This window comes from Cuculus canorus, chromosome Z (assembly GCF_017976375.1).
Source record: "Cuculus canorus isolate bCucCan1 chromosome Z, bCucCan1.pri, whole genome shotgun sequence".
Classification (NCBI taxonomy): Eukaryota; Metazoa; Chordata; class Aves; order Cuculiformes; family Cuculidae; genus Cuculus; species Cuculus canorus.
This window is the reverse complement of record NC_071441.1, coordinates 44076060-44087735: the sequence shown is the minus strand read 5'-3', so window position 1 is coordinate 44087735 and position 11676 is coordinate 44076060. Positions and strand designations below refer to the sequence as shown.

The following is an 11676-nucleotide window of genomic DNA, read 5'->3' as shown; positions in this document are numbered from 1 at the left end:
TTGCATCTCTGCATAAGACTTATAGGAAGAACATCTTGGGAAGGAGAGTGATAGTATTTACGTAACTGGAAAAGTTGACAATATGGGCTGGGAAGAATGTGTATAAAGATATTTCTGTGCACAGGATAACTGCAGACTACAAGATCCAAATGTGAACATGATGGCAAAATCTTTATTGTTGCAGTTTTGCACTAGTAGATAATGCATAACTTCTTTCTACTCTTGCCAAGATCACTTTAATTTAATGATGTAGATATTGGAAAACCTAATTATACCCCTAACCCATGCAAGCTGTCAAACAAAATATGAACACTTGCCTATGCAGGTGAGTATGTGTAGTCCACGAGTTTCTCTGTTTAATGATCTGTTCTGATTATCTTAACACGTGTTAGAAGCAGAAAGGCTTCAATGAGACAAAGGTGTGGTGCAATCACATCAGCAGACTCATTAGCTTCCTGGGCAGCTTTTTCCATTATGTAAAAGCTGTGTTTGTATTAGTATAGCAGTCAGACCCATCAGTACGAGGATTACAGTTGGTTTTTACATAATGGATTATCCAAGATTAAGCGTTTTATTCAGCCACACGACCAAAAATAACCAATTAGTGACTTTGCAGATTCATTATTTAAAGGCAGCTGGACGGCAATTGACACAAAACTCTCCTGTTGACTGTAGCCCAAAGATTGAAGCAGAATAGTCTCAGAGATCTCCAACACCTCTACCCCAACAGGTAAGTCTCTCTTCAGCAGAAGCGGGCCAGATTAACATCTCTTGCAGCAGGGAAGTGCAGCTCACATGGCAGCAACTGGGAACAGAGTAGCTGCTTGGGTGTTTGCAAGTCCTGGGTTGGTAGCTCAGCTTGGATGCTGCAGGCAAGTTTCACGTGTTTTATCTGGACATCAGAACAGGTATTCAAAGTCAAATTCTCTGCAAGAATATATATGCATGTGCTCCCTTCCCAAAGTGTGAGAAACAAATATCCTGGGGTACAGATGAGCTGGGATGATCAGGGAAACAGATAAAGGCATGGCCGCCTTGTGGGTGTGCTGCAATGGTAGATCAAGACTCTAGAAACTGACTATTACGTCATATTTGTAAAGGGAATGATCTGAGGTCAGACAATACCAGAACATGTTTTTCTGTTAGAGTAGACAGCTGGAAGAGCCTGTTTTGTTGAAGAGAACTGGTCATAAAGAACACAGCCTTGCTAGCTTAACAGTAAAGTGGACATTCACCATGAAATATTTAGAAACAGCATACTTACAACCTACAGTGCATTACCAGAACCCATCAGAATGTTATTCTTCTTGTGAAAACAAAAATTTTTAAGAAATCAAATTTTAATGAATTCTTACCATCCTTATCTAGAGTCTGATTTAGTTTATAATGTAAAAATACAATGAACGACAACACTGCTACTAACAAGCAAAATACTCTTGCAAAGTAATTGCCATTGACGCTTAGTTTTGGCTGGATTTAGGCACCACAAATGCAGTAATTTCTCATTGGGGGAGCTGGCAGTCTACTCAGTATGGAAAGAAACTGATTTTAAAATAAGAGGAATGTGTCTGTAGGAACAGTACTAGCTACTCACACCTACTGCATGAAATAAAGCTGTCTGGTTTTGTCTTGCAGAATGAAATACGCACAGTATGTTTTCCTGGCCTCAATCTTCTCCACAATTGAAAATAGCCTAGCTCAGACCTGTGCAGTGGAGTCTTTCGCTGTGAAAGACAATTTTGATCCAAAAAGGGTAATTATGGTTACTTCAACAGTATATGTGAAGAAGTTTCATATATAAACTTGTTTTTCCAGGTGATGGGTTGCATTAGTCTAAAGGGGTTTCTCATCAAGAAGTTAACTTTTCATTTGTGGTCTCACAGACACTATTCCTGTAGTTTGCTTGTCTCAGTACTGCTTAACCTTCTAAGCATTGCGGTAAACCTGCCCTTTAAAGTTAAGGATATTATTGTTTTAGACATGATCTGTGAGTTTGAAGCTCAGTATAGATCTCAGCTTTGAGCCGTCTCATGAATGAAACAATACAGTTCCCATCAGAGAGAAAGTCCAAACACATGCCTGGGGCACTTGCCTCTGAGGAGGAATTCAAAGCTAACTTGGTGTTGGAGAGGTCCAAACAAGTATGCCAGTACCTGTTTTGACTGTCCCTCAGCAAACATGACTTCCAGCCACAGCTCAGGAGGAGCCAGTACTTCCTCTATACAAGATTTGCTTTGCTGGAAACATCCCAGATTTAAAAAGTCAAAGTTTTGCTCAGGCTCCTGTATTTGGGAATTACAGACTCTGTTTCAGGCTTAAGCATGTAACTTGCCAAACAGATCTCATATGCTTCACCGAAGAATCAAACTTAACACAGCTAAGCTCTGCTTTCCTCAATGTTTCTACTGATAACGTTAACTACTGAGGCCCCTTCTGTCTGTCAGTTATGTGTTTAGAACTTGTTTTCATTTTACTAGATACTAGTTGCGCATATTTTTGGACCCATTTTTTCCTAAAAAAAATTCTTCCTCTTAATCTCATTGTATTTCCCCTTGCTGCTAGAGCCCCAAATACATCCTTTCCTCTTCACAGTGCACAGAGCCATGGCTTTTTGCTTTGCTGAGTAGTCTTTCAACACCAGAGATAAACTGTGGCCCCTGGGAACCACAGAAGTGTTTCCAGCCAACTCGCTAAGGACTTTCAGTCTGCTGTATGGTATTGTTGTTGGCATTTTCCGTGGAAAAGCAGAACCCCAAACATGAACAGGGAAGAACCTCCAGCAGACAGGAGAAGCTTTCAACGTGGGGTCACTCTGACAAGAATGTCTCATGTGACAAGGAGTACAAGCACACACAAGTGCAAAGCTGCTAGACCCACTGCTTCTGGTACAGAGGCAAGGGCACGTCAGATGGCAATAAATAGTTAGAAGGGCATTATGTTTACAAAAATGCTTTTGTGCTTATCTTGTCATGGTTAATAATCCAGATATTAATAGTCTTTGATGTTAGTATGCAGGGAAATGGTATGCCCTGGCCAAGAAGGATCCAGAAGGCCTTTTCCTTCAGGACAACATCTCTGCCGAGTATACTGTGGAGGAAGATGGAACAATGACAGCATCTTCCAAAGGCAGAGTGAAGCTTTTTGGGTGAGCTCTCTTGACTTTCAGCTCTAGCTGCTGCCATGAGGTGCTAGAGGAGGGGGACATGGATCGTGATCCATCCTGAGCACACAACACGACTGGGTTTTCTTTGTCAAAAAAGGAAGCTCAATAAAGGCAGTAATATATTAGAAGCCAGAGGTTAGACACTTACAAGTCCTGGGTTACTTCTCAGCCTGGTTCTGGTCTGAGTCCATCACAAAACTACTGCATAAATTAAATTATAAAATCAAGTTTTGAGTTAAGGAGTGGTTAGGTAAATTAACTGCAACCAAGAGAGCAGATCTAGCGAAGCCTGTGGGGCTGCGAGGGCAGGACGGCTCTGATTTAATAGAGGTTCAGGGGAAGGAGAGGAATCTAAGTGAGCATTGCTTTCACAGATCTTTCAACACAGTGTTGAATGGACTTCTGAGGAAAATGGTCAATTCTGGGATGTTGTTGCGATGCCTGAATAGACAGATGGAAGGAAGTTTAAGTTTTGACTTTGGTCATTGTTACCATAAGGAATTGCAACATGTAAAAAGCTTTCCGAGTGTAGAAAAGAAAACCTGGGGCTTCCCATAGGCTAACACTAGTTCTGTTGTGCATTATCTACAAAAAACTGTCTAATTGCATAAATAATAGAGTACAGCAAGTGGCTATGAACCTTATAAATCTTAACAGCACAGCACTCCAGGATACTTTGGGATTGGGCAAATGAATCTTGGCAAGCATGGCATACAGAGTGGGTGGGATGATTCCTGAAAGGACTCTTCAGAAATCTAGTGGGGTCACAAGGCTGCTAGGAATCTACTTCTGCAATGGCAGGGTAAAGGAGAAGCATAGCCTGTGCAAGGAAGGGAGTGAAGACCGTTCCACTGTTTCACAAATCTAGCTAGCGCCTGATGAACTGTGCTGAGACAAAGGTGGCCTTCAAAGTGAGTAGAAGCCAACCAGAAAAGGGCATAGAAGAAATAGGCAATAAAGACAGGCTGTTCTTGTACCTATAGGGTTCCCAAAAGCTATGTGAAGGCCTTTAAGTAGTTTGGAGAGCAGAGTGTTTTTATTTCCTTGCTTGTAACAGACATCCCTGTGCCAACAGAGTTAGGAAGTGTTAGGGAGAGAAGAGCCAGCTCCCTGCCTCCACCTGGGAACACAGCAGATGAGCCCAAATGAATCCAAATGCAGGTCAGCTCACTCTACACATTGCCAGCAGGGAGCCAAGAAATGACATCCATGATTTTGCTTGGTCACTATCTGCTTGTACAGAAATGAGTGGTAAAAAGCCTTCTGAGCTGAAGGAGGATCAGAACACTACCTTAGCTGCAGCATTGCTGCACAGCAGAGAGGTGGGACCAGAGAGCAGCAGCACACTGTCAGTGATGAGAGGTTTGGCCCAGATTTGCATTACTTACTGGCAAGCTGTGACTTTGCATTAAGAAGGGCCATGCCTATGACGAATGCAGTTGTGCTGAACCGTAGCCTGTTTCTGGCCCAAGTCCTGAATGCAAGACACTCATTTGAAGATATGCCACTGAGTTTTGTCTTCAATCTCATGGATCTTGTTGCAGGTTCTGGGTGATCTGTGCCGACATGGCTGCTCAGTATACCGTACCTGACCCAGCCACGCCAGCAAAAATGTACATGACTTACCAGGGCCTGGCCAGCTACCTCTCCAGTGGTGGTGAGTGAACTTCTGCAGTCCCACAGTGCTGGTCAATAGCTTTGCAGCTGCCTAGACATGTAATGATGTAGAGACAGGCTGAATGTGAGGTATGACTTTAGATCCTTTGCTGGAATGCTGAAATCAGGTGTTTTCCTGCACAATGACTAGGTCCACCTCTGCTCTGTTTTGCTGATTGTGACAAATGCATGCTCTACTGTTTCAGGGGATAACTACTGGGTGATTGACACCGACTATGATAACTATGCCATTACCTATGCCTGCCGCAGTCTAAAGGAGGATGGCTCCTGTGATGATGGCTATTCCCTGATCTTCTCACGCAACCCTCGTGGCCTCCCGCCAGCCATTCAGCGCATTGTGCGTCAGAAGCAGGAAGAAATCTGCATGTCTGGCCAGTTCCAGCCTGTGCTTCAGTCAGGTACTTCAGGCTAATTAGCAACCTCACTGAAATGGCTGCACTGGCAGCTTGTAAAGTAGGTGATTGCACTTGCTGTAAAAGCAACCGAACCATAGCAAACTAAGTTGTACTCTTTTAGCAACCTTTTTTTTTAACGTTATATCTAACAAAAGATAGCTGCAAAGAGAAGTCTGCATGAAGGAGAGCCTGTTACAGGCTGGTTCTACAGCCTTACATTTGCCCTTATAGGAGTCCTGTGTGCAGAAACTGGCACACTAATCAAAGAAAGATCAGCTTTGCTATGCTAATAGACGGATAGGATAGGATAGGATAGGATAGGATAGGATAGGATAGGATAGGATAGGATAGGATAGGATAGGATAGGATAGGACAGGATAACAGCATGGTGTTTCTGGACTTGGAAGTGCTTGTCTTGGCAATCTGGGTAACAGCATCTTACCTTAGGTCCGTGCAGTGTCCGCCAGGAAAGGAGGAGAAGCTGCCTCCAGGAAAGATCACCCTCATTCTTCTTAGCTCCACCATGATTTGCATCCTGGACAGTTTGAGAGCCCTGCGATGAAGGGCTCTGAGCCGCAGTTCTGACTGTGTCTGCTGGCATTGGGAGTCAGCAGTTGTGCCATGTACATGTAAACAGAGCACATCTAAAGCCCATCTTGAGACAAACTTTTTTCTGGAGGCATGGGAGCCAGTTCTCTAGTTCATAGGCTGTTCATGAGATAAGCAGGTATTTTTTTAAGGCTAAGCTGGAGGCAGATATTACTCTTTGTTGGCAGTTGAGTGCCCACACTCTATGCATGCTACCTTTTCTGGAGACTGGTCCTTTTCTAAGCTTGGCCTGAAGAGCCGGACTGGAGAATTGCCACAGTAACATGTATTCTGCACTGCTAGACAAGAGAGAGCAGCTAAAACCTCCTGAACAGCGTATCATTGTGAGCCAGTCCTTCACTACAGAACAAGTGCTGGCATCGTCCAAGCTTTTGGTGCTGATAAGGGCATACCTGCCCCACAACCTTTTGTACTGCTTAGCATAGTAGAGTGAGGGTAGTTGGTTTGTGGGCCCATGCTTAGGTGCTCACATGAGCTGAAACCACATGGCTAGCTGGGACTAGCAAAGGCTGCGCAAGTGCTGTGCCAACAGACACAGAGCAATGCAAATCAGCAACTTTTGCACTCCCCCATTTTTGATTCAGAAGTACCCTAGGAATGTTGTAGCTACAGCTTCACTGAAGACTGAAAGGCTGTTAAAGTACTTTACAAATTTACTTACAAGGACTAAAGTTTACTTTTCTTTCTTTCAGGGGCCTGCTAAAAGTACACTTCTGATCCTATCCTAAAGCACAGAAACTAGACCTCTCGGTCTTGAAGTTGCCACTCAGGTAATGAAAAAAGAAAATCATAGTATGGACTAGCATTTTTTTCCTGAAAAGCACTTGAAAATGTTGGGATTTTGTAGACCGCAATACAGTACTTATGTTTGAATTTTCAGGGGAATATCTAACGTGGTATTTGTCAATAAAAGTTTTTAAAAAAAACACGTCTGGAACTGCTTTTTGTTACTTGCCCTCCTGTTGCGGAGCAGGAAGAGCTGGACTGCTCGCTGAGAGGAGGTGAGACAGCAGCTAAGGGTGGCCCTGGCACAGGCAAGGAAGTGTCCCTCCCCAGCACCAAGGAGGGGAGCAGCGCAGGGGCAATGACAAAGATAGGTCCTCTGACAGTGCTGATCATTAGACAAATGTATGGTGGCAAGGCAGGTCTGGGGGTTCACTTAGGAAGTCCAGCCAGTGAGCAAGGGCAGCAAGGCAGAGGGCAAGGCACAGGTGTGCCTGCTAGGTGGCTTTGGCCAGAAACAGGATTGGAGACTGGGACAGAGGCAGAGCTACCTTCAGCAAGGCTCTCAAGGAGGAGAGACCTGGGCTGAACTGAAGATGGTTTGTGGACCAGGGGCAAGGGGTGTGCAGGTGAAGGTCACAGGTGAGACTGTGCAAAGCAACGAAGGCTTGTAGGTGACTACAGGGCCCTGGTGTACACAATGTACCTCACGCACCAACATTTCTATTTGAAGCCTGAAGCTAGGAAATCCTCTGAAACAACAAACACTGAGATTAGGCTGATAGGAAGATCCTTGCTGCCTGCTAATATCTTATGGATATTTCTGGTACACTTGAACACTCAAAAGTTTGCACAGAGTAATTCTAATAAGCCCCTGTATCACAAATGCAATAAAGCAGATATTCCTTTCAATAACACTGAGACATTGCTTTAAAAAAGCATTTACTTCCCTTTCTAATGGTGTAGGCAGTAATTTACACACCACTGCCTTCATAGTCCAGCCTTCAGTATCTGAGAGATGTAGAACTGAAAGATACAGAACCAACAGGTTTTACGGCCAAGCATTTCATAGATAGAGGGAACCAAAAGAATAGTAACTAGACAACTTCATGCAGAATGAGTCAGCATTTATGATGTATCTTATCCACTGCATGTAATAAAATCATATTCACTTTGAATGTTTACCATGAAAAACATTACCAGTCCAGAACACCACCAGGACCCTACTGAAACCTGCAGTTTATCAGCAACACAAATTTTTCCAAGTTACAGTTACCAAGCACAGAGTGATGACCAAGCTGAACAGAAGATGCTTGCGCAATTCTGTCTATAGTATCCAATGATTATCTACTACATCTGTTGGAAGAAGCATAAAACCCATTTACTATAGACTCTTCTCCAAAACCAGAGGCATTGTCCTAGGGATGCAGGGAAGTCTGTCAAGTTTGCTTCCCAGGATGTCCAGGTGGAACTCCTAAGACTCTCAACCAGCATCAAATAAAGGTGTTCCTTGCTCTTCTAGTTCAGGGAAAACTACCCTGACAAGGAACAGGACAGTGAACTACCATGTAAATCTAAGGACATAAACAGAAGAACAGCAGCAGGCAAGGCAAACAATGAAATACATAGAGACTACTGAGTGTTGAAAAATATGAGCCTTTTGTGTTGGACTAAGTGCAAGGTTGGTGCATTGACTGAATGTTTTCCATTTGCTCCCCTCTCATTAGGAATTTCTCGGGTGGAGATCTGTGAACTTAGGACTTGTATCACAAGTGATTAGACAATGCAAATGCTTAGTTGAAAGAGCCTGGCCTTTGGTCAGGACATTCAGACCAATACTATCAGTCCTGTAGAAGTGTGATTTTTATTGTCTATAGTTATAACAACAGTATGACCAGAGAAGATGGAAGTTCTAATAAGAAGGATCTGTATACAGGACTAAGTGCTGACCAGATGAGTTAAGTGCTGCTTAACTCATCTGGTCAGCCCCACAAGGTTATGCATCCAGGTTTGCAGGAGGAAAGTGGTGGCTCTGGCAGAACACACCACAGTTACACATGCCCCAGGAGTCTGCCTTGTTTTTGGAAGAACTAGGGGAATATGTTCCTATCAGCACTGCATGCAGGCCCTCATCATATAATCTGGTCAGTTAAGAAAAAGATGGGAGTTGGGTTCATATCTGTTGCTCTCCCCTGACTGCAGGAACATGAAAGATGATGTAGAGTAGGGCAGGCAGCTAAAAGTGCTTTCTGATCCGACTTATGCTTCTCTTGTTATTTTATTGAGTTCAACATACAACACGTAGGGTATGTCTACAGGCAGACACACTTCTGTTTGTTGTTTGAGCTGGCTGATGAGAACCAGTCTATTATTCCTGGATTTAAGTGTGTGTATATAGGTCTCAAGTCATAATTTATGTCCTGCATGAACTTTCCAGTACCAAGAGAAAAGAAAAAGCTGTTTACAAATGAAAAGAACTGTTGTTTTGTCCTCAAAAGGTCCTTTGGTGCTGGCAGAAAGGCCACAACTGTGCAACAGCAGGAGACACCCTGCAAGGATATTGTCCTTCACACACTAGTGCATCTCCTCCCAGCAAGGACGCAGCAAGTCCTGAGATCTGATGCTATGATATTATGTTGAGTTAGACCAGTTTTCCCAGGAATGTGGTAACTGAGATTAAGTTCCTACTTCAGCCTTGAAATTTCTTATGGTCACATTGCCTTCACGCTTCATTTTTATGCAATGTTGGAACTTGCACCAATCAAGCCATCTTTCCTGCCTTGAGAACCTGACACAGGAGTTTTGAACATCTTCCAGAACACAATGATCAGATCCTGTATATACAGGGTTCACGTGAAAGATTTAGAACTGTTTCTATTAGGTAGCACAAAAGATGGTAATGAATGCAGTACATACACAATTAGACACTATAGAACACTCCTTTGAAAGCCTCTTGGCTGACATTCATTTTAACAAATAGTTGCAAAATTTTTACAAGGCCTCAGAAGCTTTTGCTTGAAGAGCAGGCAATCAATCTCATCTTGCAGCTGCAAGACTAGATTTCTTAATTGGATTTATGGTCAGCAACAGAAATACTTGAGCACTCTGAAGTCTTGGTTTGGTTCTGATGCTAAGGAAGTACAAAGCTAAGGAACTACCTTCTACTCCCACTTAGCATGACATATATCCAGCACTTTGGAATACTGAAATTGTGAGGGCGGGTGTTGATCACTGCGTTGTAGCAGAGGAGATGGTAGAGTTATAAACAAGCAATTTGGAAGCCCTATCAGACAAAGTCAGTGCCAGATGGTTACAGAAAGCTCAGGTTTCAAATACCATTTTTCTGTAGACATTAAATTATAAAAAAAGATAAGGGCAGCCTAAAGCTTCTACACTTTGTTGAAATAACTTAAAGTCCGGAAACATTGAAGTCTCTTCTCTGCTGCAAGTGTTTAAAAGTTTATACCAAAGCAGCAAAAAAAAAGAAGAAAAAAAAAATCTTGCTGAATATTCAAATGTTGTTTCTGACAGACACTGCACCATTTTCAGTCAGTTCTGCTTTCAATGCACATTTGACACTGCCAGGAAAATTTCTGAAAAAGTACTGTGTCTTCCCCATCTACAACATGATAAGCTCTGACCTTGCAAATGGAATTGCTGCTTTTTTGCAGCTTCAATAAGCAATACAATAATGTATGGAATTTTACCTTGAAGCTGTAGAGAAAACAGCACTCTTTTGCTTTTTAACAAAAAAAGTGAGCATGAGAATTACAAACCACTTCAAAGAGGCAGCTGCAAACCTCATGTCTGTCACAGCTGAGAAGCAGAAATCCCAGACCAGCAGACCAACCAGCCTAAAAGCTTCTAAAAGATGCTAACTTGCCCTAAAGGAAATCACTTGCCATAGCGACAGACTTCAATACAGTGAAAGAGAAAGCAAATTGTCATTCTATATTCTGCAGCTTTGCCAAAGCCAAACATTCCACCAGGACTCATCAGCTCTGCATCATACATGCCATTAATGACCTCACTTATGTGAGGTATGATTTAAGTTTGCCTACTAAATAGAGCGGGACAGTGATTTTTAATCTTCTATTTTTCATGATTTTCACGCCTATATATTTTCTACCACACCCCTGCACAGCAAGATCAATATTCTTCACGACAGTTATACGTTGTTCTTTTTCAAACACCTGTAACTAGTACATGGTCCTTTGTTTGTTAAAGACTGCTATGTGGGAGAATTTTAACATAGAAGGCTACTCAAATATCCTAACGGGGTAAACTGTCCTCTTGAGCTCCTGTATCTTCCTCTGCATCAGATGCACTGAAATCTCTCAAGAACGTATACTTGAATATTTCCAAAACTCTTTTTTCCTGTGGTTCCACTTCATACTGGCAAAACAATATATCTTAACTGCTAGATTTTATTTAACTGCTTGTCACAAATGACATCACTGCTTATTCTGATTCCTCACTTAGGGGTAGTTATAACAACTTGGAAATCTATTTTTACAATCAACATCCAAGTAGAACTTCTTACTAACTTTTTTTAAAATTGAGAACACTTCTCAATTAAGCAGTCACCACTAGCCCTTTTCTATTCTGAATTAGTTTTTAAGGGCAAGGAATAGGCAGATTAAGACGTGATAAGCACTCCTTATCCAAACTTCAGTGAGGCAAGAAATGTTTCATCTGAGTGCCGTGACAAAATGAATGTTTTAAGGGTAACTTTCTGCATAAGAACATGAACGATTAACAAGAAAGTAAGATACAACACCTCATTTAATATATACTGACTTTTTGTATGTTTCCTTCCAGTAATGTAAAAGTGAGGCCATTTGAGGTAGTTCAACTCTCTCCTACTGTGCAAACTTGCTTTTTTTTGTCTGAGATCTGAATGTTTTGGTAAATATGCAGTCTTTGTTGTTACACTAATGAGGTGGCTGATGTCAGCAAAGAGAGCAGTAGGGGATTTGTTTGTGTGACAAAATTGCTCCTCTTATGGAAAACACTCCAACTGTTTTCACTGGCATTATCCTTCCCTCTACAAGCATTTTAAAGGCAACTTGAAACTGTGCCAGCTGTGAAAAGGGGAGAGTGAAAAAT

General features: G+C 42.3%; 1 protein-coding gene across 2 annotated transcripts; it reads left to right on the top strand.

Annotated features, from left to right (window-relative positions):
* Window positions 1-294: 294 nt before the first annotated feature.
* LOC104062618 (purpurin) lies at window positions 295-6769 on the top strand. Of its 2 annotated transcripts, XM_009564701.2 has the most exons (6): window positions 309-730; window positions 1636-1753; window positions 3009-3145; window positions 4708-4820; window positions 5026-5238; window positions 6537-6769. In XM_009564701.2, exons 2-6 carry the CDS (start codon window positions 1637-1639, stop codon window positions 6545-6547), a joined length of 591 nt encoding a protein of 196 aa, XP_009562996.1. In that variant the 5' UTR covers window positions 309-730; window position 1636; the 3' UTR covers window positions 6548-6769. The 2 variants fall into 2 exon arrangements, with proteins under 2 accessions (XP_009562995.1, XP_009562996.1); XM_009564700.2 differs by lacking the exon at window positions 6537-6769 and having other exon boundaries at window positions 295-730; window positions 5026-6530.
* Window positions 6770-11676: the final 4907 nt, after the last annotated feature.

Coding starts and splice junctions, on each gene's coding strand:
- LOC104062618 (XM_009564700.2), top strand. CDS start 1,637: ATGAAATACGCACAGTATGTTTTCCTGGCCTCAATCTTCTCCACAATT. Junction 1,754..3,008: donor ACAATTTTGATCCAAAAAGG/GTAATTATGGTT, acceptor CTTTGATGTTAG/TATGCAGGGAAATGGTATGC. Junction 3,146..4,707: donor GGCAGAGTGAAGCTTTTTGG/GTGAGCTCTCTT, acceptor ATCTTGTTGCAG/GTTCTGGGTGATCTGTGCCG.